This window comes from Chrysochloris asiatica, unplaced genomic scaffold (genome assembly GCF_000296735.1).
Source record: "Chrysochloris asiatica unplaced genomic scaffold, ChrAsi1.0 scaffold00291, whole genome shotgun sequence".
Lineage (NCBI taxonomy): Eukaryota > Metazoa > Chordata > Mammalia > Afrosoricida > Chrysochloridae > Chrysochloris > Chrysochloris asiatica.
In genome coordinates this window covers 3,168,990-3,188,424 of record NW_006408809.1, presented here as the reverse complement: position 1 = coordinate 3,188,424, position 19,435 = coordinate 3,168,990, and the positions used below count along the sequence as shown (strand labels likewise).

Sequence of the window (19,435 nt, the reverse complement as noted above, 5' to 3'; positions counted from 1 at the left end):
CTCATTTTTCTCCATGTAGCAGCTGGTGGGCTTGTACCACTGACCTTGAGGTTCACAGTTCAGTGCTTATCCTCTACAGTCACACTGTTGTTGTTGTTGTGTGCTGTGGAGTCAGTTCTGACTCATAGCAACCCTGTACAGGGTTTCTGAGGCTGTAAATCTTTATGGGAGCAGAAAGCCTCATCTTTCTCCCGCGGAACAGCTGGTAGTTTCGAACTGCTGACCTTGCGGTTCGCAGCCCGATTCGTAACTACTACAGTCACATAGGTTTTAAAAAATTGTTCTTATGAAACAATATCATATAACCACTCCAAAAGCAGCACTGGAAATAATTAAAAGGTAGTTAGCAAATATATTTAAATGGAAGGCAAAGCACAAGATAATTTAGTACATATTCATACTAATATAAAAAGTCCAAGCTACATAATGGGGTAACTGCAAGGTCAGCGGTTCAAACCCACCAGCTGCTCAATGGGAAAAAGAGGAAGCTTTCTACTCCCCTAACGATTGAGAGCCTCAGAAACCTACAAAGGGTTGCTGTGAGATGGAATCAATCAACTTGATGGCAGTGGGTTTGTTTTGTTTTTGATTTTCAAACTAATATATTGGGGGCAATTTGTTTTTAGAAACCCTAACTAATAAAGGTACGAAATAAGTGTTCATGAAACTATATCGTTATTATTTATAATGTAACACATGAGCATACCTGCCATCCATTCAATGAAGAGATTGTAATTGCTCTTCTCACATGTGGCTCCTAACATCCTAATGATGTTGGGGTGATTCAGATGACTCATCATTCTTATTTCTTCTCTTAACGCTTCCACTACCTCCTCTTGCTCAGCAGATGTATTTCTGACATACGTCACCTGTTTCAAACAAACAAGTTTACAGAAATGTTTTGGATTCTGATGAGTTCCTTTTCACAATTTTCATTAACAATCTCATCTAAAACAGACAAATACCAATTAGTTTGTACATTAATTAGCAGAAAACTTTCATGCTCATGGGCATGGTATATGTTAAGTCAAGTCAGACTCTTTTAATAAGGATTTTGAATAAGCAGCAGTGTAATGTCAGAAAAATAACCCAAACTGGGATATAACCAGTATTCCAACTTTCTGAGGAAAGAATAAAAAATGAGAGAAGCCGAATCACAGAACAAGAACAAACATGATCTGAAAGAGGAAGCTCTATCATTTTCGTATGCATGCTCACTATAAAAAGTAAACCACAGAAATCCCAAGATGGTACTACACCTGTACCATACTGCTAGGAGTATGAAATCATACCTCTATTAACTATAAAAGGGAACAACAATGCTTTTATAAGGCCTATCTCGATACTGCATCTTCAACTTTCAACAGCAATAGAACTCAGGATGTTTCTGGAGCATTGGTAATACCTTCTTTGAAGTTAGGTTCCTCAAAGTTTAAACAACTACAGTATATGATGACATAGACATATCTTTCATTCTTCTTAGCTGCTCATGTTTTAATTGATAATTTTAATCATTCATTTATATGCTTCTTAGATCGTTACCTGCTTGACAGCCATTAAAGTCCCAGTTCCCACATCTTGGGCCTGGTAGCAGGATGAAAATGCTCCCAGGCCTATCTGCTGGCCTTTCAGCCACTCCGTGTCTTCTCTGTAAGGCTGCTTTGCTTTGGTATGTCCTGGCAGAGTCTCTGGTGTCTGTATATTAGATAAAAGCAATCTTTTTACTATTAAGTTAGATTTTGTGAAATCAGCCTTGGAAAAATACAGCTGGTTTTACATTCTAGCTACTCAAACCACCTCTAAATTTGACCTCTGACTTGACAGTGTTGGTGATCAATGTCAATGGCAGATGAAATCACTATTAAATAATCAACCAAAAATGTCTTCAAATAGCCAAGGAAATACTTCTGGCACAATCAATGATACATGCACTACTGTATAATTAGAAACTCTATGAGAAAAACCTGCTTTCAACAATAAATTCATGTTAAAAGCAGTATTTCTGAATTAGATTGAACAAGATCGAAGAAAACTTTAACCTTTTAAACACTCTATATATACTTACGTCCTGCTGAATGATGATGATATCTTCTCCGTTTTCAACCTGCAGTTGAGGAACTGAGGGGAGGGCATCCTGAGACGCTGACATTGCCATGGCAATTGCTAAAGCTTCTTCTTCTTCCGCTTCCATCTTCTCTTTGCATTTCTGATTATGATTCACATCATCTTTGTAGGTATCATCATTTTCAGCCTTTTCAGGAGAGAGGACAGCAACTTCTGACTTAAAAGTTACTGTTGTGTCACTTGAAGGCATGGATGCTTCAAGAAGGTCCTCAATACTGGAGTTGAGTTCTGTATTGACATCTAATCTGCATTTTTCCTCGACTGGTGTGAACACTGTCTCATCACTGGGTATAACAGCATTACTATTATTGCTGCTACTGCCGAAGCTGTCATCGCATTTGGACATATTGTTCAGATCGAGTGTCATGCTATTTTTTGAAGTATCTCCCTGTTTACTTGTGTTACCTGGGGTAGGTCGAGATGGCTTTGGCCTGTGTATACTATTGCAGGGCATGGGTCTTGACTGAGTAAAGATTGGGGAAAGTTTGTCTGAGTCTTTGTTGTCAGAGCAGATTCTCTGGTACTGTAGAGAAAACTTACGCTGGGTTTGAGGAGATGCAGAAGGTATTTTACAGGGAATAAATCCCTGAGGTCTATGCTTAGAGACATCTGTTACAGGGCCAGCTGGTACAGATGGGGCAGAGGACGACGGGCTTGACAGGGCTGGAAACATTAATTGGGAATGGTGAGATAAAGGAGATGAGTTCAAACACTGACTGTGGGGCCTGCCTTTTGTTTGAACCACTGGCTTTGGTTGCTCTGTTGTTGCAGAACTAGGAAGTCCTACTGAAATGCCGGCCAGTCTGTCAGAAATGTCCTCTGAACTGGCACTCAATTTTGTAGCAGACAATCCCGTTCCAGTTTTCTCTGGATGGGAACTATTCTCTGTGGTTTCTGGATAACTGTTCAGGGTAGATGCCTGCAAAATGCTGTCCTGCCGACTATCCAAGGTGTCTTCTACGCCCAGCTGGATGGCCTCAGCAATCTCCACCTCATCTGCGATGGCCATCAGACGCCGACGCATCCTAGTAAAGTGAGTGGAACTGGAAACGCTCAACATTTCTAACAGTTTTGAAAACACATGGGGTACTGCAGTCACCATTCTTGCAGAACTCAAAAAGATCCTTCGGGAGAGTTTACCAACCATTGAGTGAGAATTATCAATGGACTGCAGAGCAAAGGTTAAGAGGGACAGCAGCTTCTTATACCTGGAAGAAAGAACACATTCAATTACCGGACAAGCTCCAATCACTATGAAATATAAGCCAACTCAGTGGAGTCAGCAGAATGAACATTGTGAGGACATGAGGATGCTCAGTGAGAGTGCTCTGTAAGTTCTCAATGGAAGGAAACACCCTATTATCTAAAAAAACAAAACAAAACTGAGCACTTGAAAAAAAAAATTAAAAAGGTACTAATTTACAGTTTGTACACTTGAAAACTCATTTTTAGTACAAAGGACCTGAAAATTTTTATTAAGTAACTTAGACTTCAGATTTTTATTTCAATCAAGTATTACAGGCTCTAGTCACCTACATTTTTTGCTCTGCAATTTTTAAGTCTTTCACAAATCTAAAGTATGTTCTTCTTGTGGGGGTTGGGTAGGAAGAGGACAGCAATATATGTTCAGAGGAAAACTTACCTGACTTCAACAGGCTCAACTTGTGAAACATCATTACTGACGATATGAGGGTAAAACTCAGCAGGAAATTCCAACAACAGTCTGTCTATAAGACAGAGCCGGCCCAGGAGGTCTTGCCAGTTGTTTGATTCCGTTTGGTTTCCAAGAATACAATTTAAGACATAATCAACACCACCAATACCAATGGATCCTTGCAGGAAAGGAAAGCAAGAATAAGCAACTGAAGAGTAGCAATATTAAGGATGAAAACAAAACACGAACACATGGCCAACAAAAATACTCTAAAGTATATTAGTTTTGAGAATTTCTCTTAGAATAATTCATATTTCTAACAATAACCGACCAACTCAATTTACAAATTATCTACAATTATTTGAAAATCCTGTAACTGCTCCATGAGAAATTCTGAGATTAGAAAGTCTGCTAAGAAAAACAATGTAAAACATACTACATTAGTTTTAGGTAAAAAGTCATTACCAGCTTTAAGTATTTCTCTACCAACTGCCAACTCTCCTGCTTGACCTTTGCACAATTCCAACAGTGTTGATATGGACAGCTGACTTGTGCGGCTGAAAATGAGAGGAAATCAGCATCAGTCCTGCATCCTGGATAAAATATACATCAACTGGAAGAAAGCAATGTAATGGCTTGAGACTTTGGTGGGGCGAAAGTATTTGCAGGAGTGTGTACTTTTCCACTACTAAAATCACATTAATGATGGCACTAACTGTAGTATTAGTTCCAATTTTTAAAAAGTTAGCTTATTTTCTATGTTAAGCACAAAATCTTCAATACAGGCTCTTAGACAGCTAGATTTGAATATCAACTCAGAATAAAGGCTAATTTTCATTACTATATACAACTTGCAAAAAAAGAATAAATCCAGACAATTTGATTTCTGAATTTTCACTAAGAATTTCTTGAATTAAAACAGTGTGGCTTTGTGGGATAAAACACTAGATCGCAAGGTCAGTTTTTTTTTGTTTTTTTTTTAATGTTTTATTGTGAATTATGTGATAGTTTACATGGGAGAACATTAGCTTTACATTCATCTTACCGTATATCGCTTCACTGTCATGGTTACAATCCCTCCATGCATCACCAACCAACCAAAGGGTATACACTACAAGCCTGCCCCCCGGTTGTCAGCACACAGCCCCTCTCCCTCTCTGGGTCTAAAGTCCCCAGCTGCTCCATCACTCTACGTCATCATCTCTGCCTCCATCTCTGGCTTCACTGCTTCTCTGGGTAGGGTCCTGCTCTCCACTCTTCTCCCTTAATGGACCCAGGAACCTCCGCTCCTAGACTGCAAAGTTAAACACTACCCTCCTTGCTACAAAGCATCTACCTTTAAATTTCCAACCCTCACAAGCAGTCCTGATAATAATTATTCACTATTGTATCACAAGAGACCTATCTGCATTTTCTTTCATCAGCCCCACCTAGACAGACTGGATACTACTCAGTGGAGACTCTACCTTCCTCCACGCCCTCTGGATCTAGGTTCCCTCTCGAAAGCTTGTAAGCCAGTCACTTCTCGCCTTTGTAGCCACCCACTTTGGGTAGTCAACGTCCAAGTTGCCCATCCTTGTCTACTCTGTGTATGGAGAGAGTGGGAATGATCTTTGCTGTAAAGATTTGTTCCCTCTTTTGAGCTACTGCATCCATAGGTATAGGTCAATTTCATCAAGTTGTATCAGATTACTCTTTTTTTCAACTTCTTTCTTCTTCTAGTTGAGCTCTGATCATCCAGTCATTGAAGCCAGGTCAAGTGGGTATATTATTATCTGAAAGTGTGGGTGTTCTTGTGCATATGCCATCTCTTCTTATCAGCGGGACACTTTACTCTCCACTCTAGTCCTCTGTGGCTATGTCACTGACTCTGGGCCCAAGAGTCCCCAGGTCTTGCCACACTGTTGGCCAACCAGGTCTTCACCTGGGTTCAAAGGAGTCTATTGAACGTTGTAGGGCTTAAGCTCACAGCTTCATTGCTGTTTTTCCCTCACTTCCCCTTATCGGTGATGAATGTGGTCAACAATCACAGCATGTATTCCCATTGAGTCTTAGTCTTGGAAGGGGAGTTTGCTCTGAGGGGAACTGACCACTTGGCCTTGATGTTTCCTGGGCGAGCAACTTGCTGGTTTTTGTAGTAATCAGTTGGTTTGCCTATATTGTTTTGTATTTTTCCTGTCGGTCTTTCTTTCAAGAAGTATCTTCTGTTCTTCTAGCTGCTCCAGGCTGGTCTGCCCGTCCTTTGAAGTGGAAATTTTCCTCCTCTGAAGATTCTGAATGCTGATCAGGATTCCACTTATAGTGTTATGTAATGCAGAGGCTCCACAGGAAGCCTCCTTCACTGGGCATGCTGTAGACCCATTTTAGGCATTCCAATCAGTTATAGGCAGAAACGGACTTATAAGCTTTCTATGGTGATATTTCTGGCTATTCCTTTCTCTCTCCCCTTAAGTGTCTATTTTATAATGGTATACAAGGGAAACCAAGATTCAAAAGACAGCCAAGTATCTTAACATTTCCCCCCTTTTCCCCATTCCAACCATGTCTCAATCTCTGTATCCCAGAGTCCTGTTGTTTCAAGGTTGTGCATACATCATTATTTACCTCTGTCCCACTTAGCCCATGCAAACCTGCCTAACTGTTCTCCCATCCACTTTGTTCTTCCATTCCCCTCCCCCTTCTTGTATATTGCCCCCCTCCCTACACCCAAACTATCCTGTGTCTATTCCCTGCCCTGTGCTCCATCTTCCCCTCCCTCCCCTCTGCCCACCCCCTACATCCCAGCAACCAGCATAGAATTACACCCCCCTCCTCCCCTTAGTATGAATTCTTTTTCTTAGTCTTTCACATTAGTGGTCCTATGCAGTATTTCTCCTTTTGTGACTGACTAATTTCACTCAACATTATGTCCTCAAGGTTCATCCATGTTATGTGTTGGCTTGCAACCTCCTTGTTATTCTTTTAATTGAATATGTATTTTTATTTAGAATGCAGCACTAACACCATGATGATAAACTGTCACAAATTTGTACCAAGAAGCACATAATCCTTGAAATGTGTTGTTTTTCACAAATAATTTAAGTATAGCATTAATGTTATTTGATATTAGTCAAAGACAAAATTTAGATTTTTTGGCTTTTGGGCATTTAGTAGCATTAAAATGATTGTCTAGTTAGGCAGAGGGAAGAAACTCAAAAGCAGTTTCTTTTTCTTCTGTCAGTTCCTTTGCAGTAAGATCCATCTTCTCACATGAGAAATCATTAACAGGGAGACCCTCAACAATCTTCCCGGTCTTATTCTTGATTACAACAGGGAATGAGTAGAGCAGATCCTCGGGAATACAGTAGGAGTTGCCATCAGAGATTACACCCATGGACACTAACTCTCCCTCTGGGGTTCTAACCCAGATGTCTCTGATGTGGTCTCTGATGGCTTTCGCAGCAGACATTGCACTGGACAGTTTTCAAGCCTTGATGACAGTGGCACCACGCTGCACACAGTCGAGATGAATTCTCCCTGGAGCCAGCTGTCATTTTTCAGAGCTTCATAAACACCAACTTCTTTTCCTTGAAATTTCACCCTTGGCAGGGTTGACACCTGGATATTGAGTTGAGGAATGGTTTCCCCAGATGATGACATTCCTTATGTCTTTAGTAGTCATACCAAGTTTTAGTGCAATTTGAGCCATAGCTCGGTTATGATCTAGACGAGTCAAGCAGCTGAAGTTCTTGGGGATAGACGGAGCTGACTTTATGGCAGTCAGGCAGCGGGTATTGGCGGGGTTTCCCACAATGATAACCGTAACTGACTTCTTGGCATATTTATCCAAGGTTGTACCCTGGAGTTGAAGATTTTCACATTTGCTTTTAGTAAGTCTTTCCTCTCCATGCCCTCCCTTCATGGCATGGAACCCATGAGAATTGCCACATCCAGGTCTTTGAAGGCAACTTCTGCCTTATCTGTTGCAGTGTTATTTTTCAGGAGGGGAAGTGCACAGTCTTGCAGTTCCATTAGGACGCCTTCCAGGACACTCGTCGTGGGGGTGATATGTAACAGCATAAAAATCAGGGGCTGGTCTTTCCCAAAGATACCACTATTTCCAATACTGTACCCGCAGTGAATATGCAATTTGACCAGCTGCTCCAGTCACAAGGACTCTGATTGGTTCAGACATGATTTGGCGCTGCGTGGACAATTTGAGCACCTGTACAACCAGCCTCAGGGAGTTGGGTCCTCCTTGTTATTCTTCAAGGTAGCATAGCTTGCCATTGTGTGTACGTACCAGTTTGTTTATCCATCCTTCAGTTGATGGGCACTTTGGCTGTCTCCATCTTTTTGCTATTTATTGTAAATAGTGCTGCTACGAACATTGGTGTGCATATATCTACTCCTGTTATGGCTTGCATTTCTGTTGGTAAATACCAAGTAGAGGAATTGCTGGATCATAAGATATTTCTATTTCCAACCTTCTACGGAAGCGCCATATTGCTTTCCAGAGAGGTTGGACCATTTTGCAGTCCCACCAGCAATGTAGGAGCATCCCAGTCTCTCCACATCCCTGCCAGCATTTATTGTCCTCTACTTTTCTGATCTTTCCTGTTGTTGCTGGTGTGAGATATCTTATTGTTGTTTTGATTTGCATCTCTCTAATGGCTAGTGATCGTGAATATTTCCTCATATGTTTGTTGGCTTCCTGGATCTCCTCCTAGGTGGAGTGTCTGTTCATGTCCTGTGCCTTTTTTAATTAGGTTATTTGTCTTTTTCTTGTAAAGGTGTTGTAGTTTCCTATATATTTTAGAAATAAGTCCCTTGTCTGATGTGTCATTGCAAAAGATTTTTTCCCATTCTGTGGGTTCCCTTTTTACTCTTTTGGTGAAGTCTTTTGATGCACATAAGTTTTTAATTTTTGGTATGCTCCACTCATCTATTTTGTCTACTTTTGTTTGTGTACTTTTCAAAATGTTTTGTAGTCTGTGTATTCCCTGAATTAGTGCCCTCACATTTGTCCCTATTTTTTCATTGATGGCCTTCATATTTCTGGGATTGACATTTAGCTCTTTAATCTATGTTGAGTTGGTTTTTGTATAAGGCGTGAGGTGAAGGTCTTGTTTCAATCTTTTGCATATCGCTTTCCAGTTCTGCCAGCGCCATCTGTTGAAGAGACTATTACTTCCCCATGCGATATATTTAGGTATTTTGTCAAAAATCAGTTGGCTGTATATAGATGGGTTAATTTCCGGATTCTGTTCCATTGAGCATTGTACCAGTACCAAGCTGTTTTGACCACAGTAGCTGTGTAGTAAATTTTGAAGTTGCAAGGTCAGTTTTAACTTCAAGGTCAGTAGTTCAAATTTACCAGCCACTCCTCAGAAACCCTATATAGGGTCACTATGAGTTGGAACTGACTTGAAGGCATTTAACAATTCAAAGAACGTTTACATTCACTTATATAGACAAAATGAGGTCCAAATATCATAAAAATGTAGTAGTTTTAGTGTGCTCAGTAATTCAAGTAACCTAGTAAGCAACCTAAGTTGAGAATGTCAGTGCATTGACAACTACAAAACAAATGCCATAACAGAAAAATGTGTTCTCTAATATTGAAAAACAGCATGATTTTTCTCTTGCATCTTATAAATTATTTGCTAAGTTTTTCCATGTTCTTAGATACTACAACATTCTCTTTAAGCAACAAGAGGACCTCTAATACTTCCAATCTGCAGGTTTGTGTAGAGAAAACAATGGAGTGTAAAAGACAGACTTCAAAAATAAGACACAGCAAATTAAAGGCCCTCTATTAACAATGCTTCATGGTTTGGGGAGGAAGAAAAAAGGCTGGACTGAAGAGCTCTGAATGGTGTAATGGTAGAGGCCAACCCAGGGGGATGCGACTCTTCTTAATCATCTGAGATCTGCTAGGATGTAGAGAAATGGGAACTAACAAACAACTGTTTACTGTGGTTATGCTTTTTTACTCCCCTAGTATGTGAAAATAGTGATTTGCCTAAAATTTCTTAGTCTCACCCCAACCATTAATCTGTTTTTGTCTCAATGTTTTTGCCTATTTTAGATATTTCATATAAGGGATCGTATAATATTTGTCTTTTTTTTTTGCCTAATTTACTTTACTCAGCATAATGTTTTTAAGGTTCATCTATACTGTAGCAAGTATCAGACCTTCACTTCTCTTTACGGCTGAATATTCCACTGTGGATATATATACCACATTTTGTTTATCCATTCATCAGTTGATGGGACAACTGGGTTGCTCCTACCTTTTAACTCTTGGTAATTATGCTTATTAAATGAAATGGTGCCCCGCATTTTGTGTTAGAGGAACATAAAAGAGAACCACTAGGTAATAAGAGCATGGCTTACGCTCCTCCTTTTACAAGTCACTGCACTTCAAATCCCCTAAGCTCTCAATTTTTAAGGATCCTCAAGGATATACAGAATGCGTTGTTGCTGTTTGACAAAAAACTGTTATAACAAGAATAATTCCATTACAAAGAAAATAATTGAACAGGGTTTTTTGTTTTGGTTCTGACAATAAGGTATGTTGTTGTAGTTCAGTGTCATTGAGTCTGTTCCAACTCATAGCAACCCTGCATAGTGTTACCAAGGACTGGCTGGTAAGTATGAACCGCCGACCCCGGAGTTCAAACCAACCTTGCAATCCAGTGCTTATCCTATAGTGCTACACCAGAGCCTCCATTAATAATGTTATTGTTGTTTTGTTAAGTGCCATTGAATTGGTTCCAACTCATAGTGACCTGCTTAGGGTCTCCGAAGTACAGCTGGTGGGTTTGAACTGCCGACCCTGTGGTTTGCAGTTCAGTGTTGATCCACAGTGCCACACCGGAAGTCTTCCATAATAATAAGTAGGTGCAATTATTTTGATGATTTTATTCTGTAAAACGTGATTATACCACTATTATACACATACATGCCAGCTCTTATTCTTCTTAACTAGACTTCAGATTATGAAACAGGAAAGCATCAATCACAATATATAATAGCAATGTGGAGGTCCATGCAGTTTGTTATGTACTTTCTTCTCTCTATCCTCAATTAAGATCTTTAAGTACTACAGTTTCACTTCTAATGCTTCACATAAGAAAACAATGCTCACTCATTTAATACACATTTAAAACTCTCAACAGGTATGAGGTTCTGTGCGAGGCACTTTTAAAACAATATGATCTGAAGAAGTTCATCAATAAATCCTTACCTATTGGCATCTGCACACTTGACTAGAATCGTGTCTACAACTGGTTGGAGAAGTCTCTGCAGTTTGATTCTTTCTGCCAAACTGTGGCAAGGAGTATATACCAGCATGGCTCTTAATGTTTTCTGGGGAGAAACAAATTGAAGGTCAGTTCAACTACATTTAAAAATATTTGATAACTTGAGCATCAAAATAATAATAATAATAATGTTGTTGTTATGTGCCGTGGAGTCGGTTCTGACTCATAGCGACCCTGTACGGGGTTTCCCAGGCTGTAAATCTTTATGGGAGCAGAAAGCCTCATCTTTCTCCCATGGAACAGCTGGTAGTTTCAAACTGCTGACCCTGAGGTTAGCAGCCCGATTCGTAACCACTACATTACCAGAGCTCCTTAATAATAATGATAGGAACAATTATAACCATGAATAAAACAAGAATTCATGACCCAAATAATTAGAATTCTATTATCTTTTAATTAAAAATTTTTCATTAACTTTTTGAAGCCCTCTCATAAATGTATGGAATGCAAATGAATTTTTCCCTACATTAGAATTCCAACTAACAAATATAGATGTAATAAAAAAAAATGGATGCTAAAATTAATGGGAATAATTAAGGTCGAAAACTAGGTATTTACAAAGTTTCCAAGTATCTCATCACAAGCCATCTTCTTTAATTATATGAATTAAAGTTACAGTGAAAAACCCTCAGACACATTTTAACCAACTGGTGAAAGCTCACATCCCTGGTAAGAAGACAAATCCTTCAAGCTCAGGCACCTCCTGAGAGGATGCAATGAGAAGGACATAACATCAACTCTGTGACGGTCTTCCTCCCCCAAAATACCACAGATTCTGAGATCAACCATGAGGACGCACCACACAAATCCAAACTGAGGGCGATTCTACAAAACAACAGGTCACTATTCTTCACAAGTATCAAATTCATAAAAGACAAACAAAGACTGAGAAACTGTTCTAGATTTAAGGAGACTGTACGACATAGGACAATACAATGATCCTGCAGTAAATAGTGGATCAGAAAAAGAACATTACTGAGACAAAGGATATAATGCGAGTATCTGTAAATTAGGTAACTGTACTATTTCAGCATTAATGTCCTGTTGATTTGGATAACTGTACTGTGGTTATGTTAAGAAGCTAACCTTTTGGGACTCTGAATAATAACAATGGCTATGACATAGTCAATGTTCTTAATCAATGTGCCAGACCACAGTTAGACATTGTGACACAATCTCATTTCAAATCTAGGAGTTAAATATTTTCATCATTTTACTGGTGAGAAAATTAAGTTTTGAGAGAACTTAAGTAACTTTCCTCAAGTGGTAACACATGTCATAAGCATAAGGTCGGTGGTTCATGCTTACCAGTCACTCCTCAGAGACCCTATACCGGGTCAGTACGGGACAGAACAGACTGGCTATTACAACAGCAAACCTGTCAAGAAGGTTCATTAGGCACAGTTGTTACAGGAATGATTACAAAAAGGTTGAGAGTGAAAGCAGAGCAACCAATGAGTTTTCACAATAGACTAGGAAAGAAGTCTTCTAAATGAAGGGCATGAATGAATCATATAAATGGATGCTAAAATTAATGGGAATAATTAAGGTCTCCCAAGGGACATGTGGCAATGCCTGGAGACATTAATGTTTGTCATGACTTGAGGGTGTTGTTACTGAGGGCATCTAGTAGGTAGAGGGACACGGATGCTGTTAAGTGTCCTATAATGCACAGGACAGTATCATCTTGACCCCAAGACAAATAATTATCTGGCCCAAGGCCAATAGTGCCAAAACTTTCTCTCTCAGTAAACAGAAAGCAAAATCTAGTCGCCAAAGTTACTAAGATTAAAGACCAAAGCCTTCGGTATGGATTGCATCTCAATGTAAAGAAAACAAAAATCCTCACCACTGGACCAGTAAGACAAATAAACAACATTCTTATCAATGGAGAAAGATTGACTTCGCCAAAGACTTCATTTTTCTTGGATCAACCATCAACACTCATGAAAGATGATGTATGCATTAGGCAAATCTGCTGCACAAGACCTTTTTAAAAGTGTTGAAGAGCAAAGATGTCAGCTTGAGGAGGACTAAAGTATGCCAAGCCATGGTATTTTCAATAATCTCATTATGCATGCGAAAGCTGGACAGTGAATAAGGAAGACTTTAGAAGAACTGACGCTTTTAAGTTATGGTGTTGAAGGAGAATATTGAAAGTGCCATGGGTGGACAAAAGAACCAACAGATCTGTGTTGGAAGAAGTGCAGCCAGAGTGCTCCTTGGAGGCCAGGATGGCCAAACTTCACCTCTCATACTTCAGACATAATTGTTACGAGGGACCAGTCGCTGGAGAAGTATATTGTGTTTGGTAAGGTGGAGGTAGTGGTGGTGGTTATGTGCTGTGGAGTTGGTTCCAACTCATAGTGACCCTATACAGGGTTTCCGAGGCTGTAAATCTTTACAGGAGCAGAAAGCCTCATTTTTCTCCCGTGGAATGGCTGGTAGTTTCGAACTGCTGACACTGAGGTTTGCAGACCGATTCGTAACCACTATGCTACCAGAGCTGGAGGGTCAAAGAAAAAGACGAAGATCCCCAGCAAAATGGATTGGCAAAGCAGCAACATCAATGGGTTCAAGCGTGGCAACAATTGAGAGGTTGGCCTAGGACTGGGCAGTGTTTCGTTCTGTTGTGCACAGGATCGCTATGAGTTGGTACCGACTCAATGGCACCTAACAAAAACAAAGTTAATAAAAGAACAGTGTCTTTGTCATTCCATTCCAATTATGAAAGGTAATGTCTAACCGGTTAAACCAGAAAGATAACACAGCAATTGATGTCACAGAACCTTCTGAAAAGACTGGTATTTCAATAAAAAAAGGTTTTTTTAAATGTTAAGCAAAATGTTTATTAAATCAATTCTCCTTAATGTTTATGGTATGTTGCTATTATCAAGTGCTATCAAGTTGATTCTAACTCATAGCAATTCTGTATAGTTTCCAAGGAATGGCTGGTGAGTTTGACCCACTGACCTTATGGTTCAAACTGACCTTGTAGTCCCACGTATTAACTCCCAACAACTAAAAGTAAATTCAATCACACCTTTCTATCTCATGAAATGTTGCCTGAATGTAAGGTAGTTTGAACTATAAGGTTGGCAGTTCAAACCTACTAGCCATTCCTTGGAAACGCTGCACAGGGTCGCTATGAGTTGGAACCACCTGGACTGCGTTTAACATCAACAACAACATAAACAGCAAGGCATTGCTCTTAAACGGGTGATAAGTAAGCAATACATGTAGTCCCCAATTTATGATATATTCAAATTACAATGAACAGCACTTAAAACCATCTGTGTTTCTGGTACATTTAATCATCAGTAATATATACCACATATAATGTGTATAGTATACTGGTGTGGTGCTGTAGGATAACCACTGGACTGAAAGGTTACAGTTTAAACCCACCATCTGCTCTTCAGAAAACCCATACAGGGTTGTATGAGTTGGAACAACAATGTTGTGGTGTGCAATTTGCTGATGTTATTATTCTCACATCAACCCCCAAAGAGAAGTAAAGATTGGTTTGATAAAGATACTGACAATGAAGTGAGGAATTCCACTAAAGCTAGGATTGCTGAGGATAGAGCAGTCATTGGAATGGCACCCCATCACAAGTTGGGGAGTACCTGTACATAAGAAAATTATCATAGAGTAAACATTTTTATGAAGAATTCTATAACGGAATCCTGCTCAAAAGGGGGAAAAATGCACAGACTTTCAAATTCTAATGGACTCCAGACTTTCTGGAGCTATGAAGACTGGATGAACCCCTGAAACTATTGCCCTGAGTTAATCTTTAAACCTTAAACCAAAAACGTCCCCTGAAGTCTTTGAAAAGCGAAATAAAAGTTTGGCCTAACTAGGAAAAATGGCTGCCTTTAACACTGCTCTTTTAAGAACTATCTGTCCATGTGGGATCAAATTGACAGCAGCAACCTGAGAGATGAGAGAGGAACGTTAGGGTGCAATGAGTTTATGTTAATGTGGAGGAACAACTCAGCCAAGGAGGGTGAGAATGGATGTACGTACGACTCAGAGATGACATCAGTGTCACTGAAATAAACATGTCAAATATGCTGAACTGGCTTACGTTTTACTGTGTATATTCTCAACAATAAATACAATTAAAACAAAAACAACAAAATTCGCAGAGATCAAAATCAGTAAAATTCAAATGAAGACATTAAATGAAAAAATAAAATTTCCAGGGTTTATACAGTTTAAAAGGTGCTGCGGTAAGTGTAGTGGTTATGAATCGGGCTGCTAACCTCAGGGTCAGCAGTTCGAAACTACCAGCTGTTCTGTGGGAGGAAGATGAAGCTTTCTGCTTATAAAGATTTGCATCCTCAGAAACCCTGTGCAGGGTCACTATGAGCTGGAACTGACTCCATGGTACTTACCAACAACATACAGTTTAAAGCCATCACTTGTCTGTCAGTTTACCACAGTGCAGTGGCATGTGTATTGCTATGATGCTGGAAGCTATGACACCACTATTTTAAATACCACCTGGTACCCACGTTTGACGGTTTTCAACCAAGCTTCCACACCAGATTTAGGAAGAAGAGACTGGAAATCTACTTTTGAAAAGTAGTCAATGAAAACCCATAGACTACAAGAGGATTCTGTCCAATGTAGCACTGGAAAACGAGCCCCCTATGTTGGAAGGCACACAGAATACACAGTGGCCTCAACAGTGGGCTTGAGCAAGCCAATGATCATGCAGATGGCAAAGGAATGGGAACGTTTTCTTATACCTAAGACTCAACAGCAACCAGCAACATGGGATAAAAGTAATATATGGATTTTCTGCAATCGAATTAGACAATGTAGTTGTGTTGTGTCTTATAAACAGCATATATAACAACACTGCAACCCTCCCACAATGATCAGGGTATGAATAAAGTGACTTACTAAAGCAGCAATGTAGACTTTGTAGACAGGGTCAGCACAGACCATTGACAAAATGTTGCAGCACGCCTCCACCACGTCTCCTGAGATACTGGTCTGCGAAGACCCACTGGTAGCCCCAGCACTTGGGCTGCTTCCACCGCTGCCCCCTGAATTTCCAGTGCTCTCCCCATTTGCCAACAGCAGGGCCCCGCTAACATCATGGGAAAGACGCCGGAGGGCCATCTCTCTTACATTCCAGTTTCTAGAAAATAAGCAGCCGACGAGTTCCATTCCAAATACCTGTATCAAAGATACAGCAATTCAATGAATCCAGGGTAGTTCGAGTTAAGCTTGCTTTTTGATTACTAAAGAAAAAACCTGACATTTCATACTATACAATTAAAAAATGTGTCTAGCCACTTAAAAAATATTAAGGAGAAATTTTATATTCAAGTTTTAACTGGTTAGCTATCAAAAGTCATTATATTATCTCACATAAAATTAATAGTGAACTCTGTTAAATAATTAGATGGCTATACATACATTTCCATGCCTAACTGCTGCCTGTAAACAAAAAAGAAGCCCAACTTTATAGTCATACTAAGGTAGTTTTCAGAGAAAACAATTGGAGCAAAGTCTAGATAAAAACCCCCAAATCGAGAAAAGTCAAGAAAGGAACAAGAACTTTGAAAAAATATAGTGTGCTTATAGTTGGACAGCAGTAAATCAAAGACCATGAATTATTTTATTTCTGCCTTGAACACACTGGTTAAGAAAAAAAAAAAAAAGCCCTACACACCAAACAGATGGGATTAGAGTAGAGTGGATACATTGAAAGATTAAGAGAGAATGCTTGTATCTAAATCAGCAAAGAATACTGCTGCTGTTAAGTACTGTCCAGTCAGTTCCAACTCATAGTTACCCTGTTTAGGGTTTCTGTAAATCTTTGAGTGAGCAAAATGCCTCATCTTTCTCCTGTGCAGCGGCTGGTCGGCTCAAAGCACTGACCTTGTGGTCCAGTACTTATCCTATAGAGCCACCATGCTCCCAAAGGATAATGATATACCTATAGTTAAGTTAGTCATCAGCACCAAGTCTGCAAAGTCACAAGAGCCCCTGAAGAAAGGAGAGGGTAAGTATATATATAACTGATTCTACGGCACATAACAACCTATACATATATATGTACACACACAAAGAAAAAGAAATTAACCCCAGTGAGATACACAGGTCTAATAATTTAATGTGGCTACTTTAAATTTGCAAGGAGCTCTGGTACCGTAGTGGTTACAAGTCGGGCTGCTAACTTCAAGGTCAGCAGTTCAAAAACCCTATGCAGGGTCGCTATGAGTCGGAACCGACTCCATGGCACATAACCACCACCACTTTAAATCTGCAAGAGAAAGATGAGACTTTCTGCTCCCACTTCCCACAAAGATGTATATAGCCTTGGAAACCCTATGAGTCGCTATGAGCCAGCACCAACTTGGTGGCACATAACGACGACAATAACTAAATTTAGCAGTATTGGTAAGGTTCTCAAAAATAATTATTTTATTTCACTAGTATCTATTAGAGTCCTAGAGTGGCACTGTAGGGTAAGCACAGAACTACTAATCATAAGGTTTGTGGTTCAAATATACCAGCTGCTCCTCAAAAACTCTATACAGGGTCACTATGAATCAAAACCAACCTGATGACACTTAACAATAAGTGTCTGCTAGATACTACAGGTTAACTACATATCATTGGAGCCCTGGTGTGGTGCTGAGGGGTAATCACTGGACTGTGAACCACAAGGTCTCAAGTTCAAATAAACCAACAGCTCTGTGGGACAAAGATGAGTCTTTCTGCAACTGTAAAGATTTACAGCTATGGAAACCCTATACAGGTACTTAGCAACAACATTGGAGACGTACTGTTCATAGGAAATCTGTGAAGGGATTTTGTGGCTTGTAACGACAACAAAAATGTTAACATATGCACTATTTGTTAAAAACATGGCTGTCTGGTTTGGATAACACACTTTCTAAATAGTGGACTAAAAGCCAACAAAGAAAATCCTTTGATGTTGTTATTAAATGCAGTTGTGTCAACTCCAACTCATAGTGACCCTGTATATGGTTTCTGAGAAGCTGCTGGTGGGTTTAAATTGCCAACCTTGTGGTTTGCAGTCCAATGCTGAAGATACAACAACAAAGAAAATCCTTAGGGGGTTAAAATCAAGCAAAACCCTAATTGTTGAGCGTGAAAAAACATTTAACCAGAAGAAAAGACAAAGAAATGATAACTGTTTCTCAAATAAATATGACTACAACAAGGTAAATGCCACATACGTTTTTGTTATTCATCCACTCAGCAATAATTAAGTACCTTTGATATGCCTTATTATACAGAAAGGGGAAACTGAGTTTGAATAAGAACTATGACAAGAAAAGATTTAGCAGGAATGGGGATTAAATACTGGAACAATTTCTTTAGATAACCTGCTAATTCAGAAAAAGATGCTTCTAGGGAGGTTTGACTATGAAGAATTCTGGAGGTTTACTTTAAGCTCTATCTAATAGAGTCACGATGCAAAAGTATTTTCCTAAATTGTAAATAACTCAAGGTGGGGAAGGGAGACTGGTTTATAATTCCTTGAGATGAAGAACAAAGAACTACTACTTACCTGAATCCATGGCTCAGCTAAATCTTTATATGCAGGAGGGATCTGCTGAGTTCCATAATGTGTGAGGTTAAAATTGCTCTCTTGATTCCTTCTTTGTGATCCAGGTAAAGGCAGCTGTTGCATGGTTTGCTGCTGTGCAGCTCGGAGAGAAGAAGGGGAATCCACAGGGCTTGACAGCTCATGGCTACAATGAAAAATTAATGAGGTTTGTGAAGAAAATTATAACTTTAAATAACACTTGGAGGACATTTTTATTTTTGTTAAGCACATACAAATCATTAACTCAACACTGTTACCTGTAGAAATCATGGGATCTCCATTTAGACCTACAAAGGGGACATATTAGAGGTTCTCTATTTCTTCTACATTCTTCTGCCCCTGTGGGAAAAATAAACAAAACTTACAAAAATGCAAATGCTTATTTTTACACAATAACTGTTCATAATGGCTAGCATAGGATTTACATAGAGGGACCCTCAAAACTAATTTGGTACATTTACAGATCAGGCATCTGTCAGTTTGCAGCACTGTGGTGGCTTGTGTGTGGCTGTGATGCTGGAAGCTATGCCACTGGTATGTTTGCTCATCTTGGCCTATAAAGAGCACTATGGCTACACTTCTTCCAAAACAGATCTGTTGGTTCTTTTGGCAGCCCATGGCACTTTTAGTATTCTCCTCCAACAGCATAACTCAAAGGCATCAATTCTTCTACGGTCTTCCTTATTCACTGTCCAGTTTTCGCCTGCATATGAGGTTATTGAAAATACCATGGCTTGAGTCAGG

At 39.5% G+C, this 19,435-nt stretch overlaps 1 protein-coding gene and 1 pseudogene across 1 annotated transcript in view; both read right to left on the bottom strand.

Annotated features, from left to right (window-relative positions):
- Positions 1–19,435, bottom strand: part of MAP3K1 (mitogen-activated protein kinase kinase kinase 1, E3 ubiquitin protein ligase) — a 104,912-nt gene that overhangs the window by 13,480 nt on the left and 71,997 nt on the right. Inside the window, exons 8-16 of the mRNA XM_006874656.1 lie at positions 18,949–19,030; positions 18,653–18,836; positions 16,003–16,281; positions 11,010–11,131; positions 4,244–4,335; positions 3,767–3,956; positions 2,066–3,332; positions 1,543–1,695; positions 707–869 (exon numbers count right to left, since the gene is read on the bottom strand). Of these exons, the coding sequence (XP_006874718.1) occupies positions 707–869; positions 1,543–1,695; positions 2,066–3,332; positions 3,767–3,956; positions 4,244–4,335; positions 11,010–11,131; positions 16,003–16,281; positions 18,653–18,836; positions 18,949–19,030 (2,532 nt within the window). The remainder of the gene's footprint in view (positions 1–706; positions 870–1,542; positions 1,696–2,065; positions 3,333–3,766; positions 3,957–4,243; positions 4,336–11,009; positions 11,132–16,002; positions 16,282–18,652; positions 18,837–18,948; positions 19,031–19,435) is intronic.
- LOC102830058 lies at positions 6,951–7,952 on the bottom strand (annotated as a pseudogene).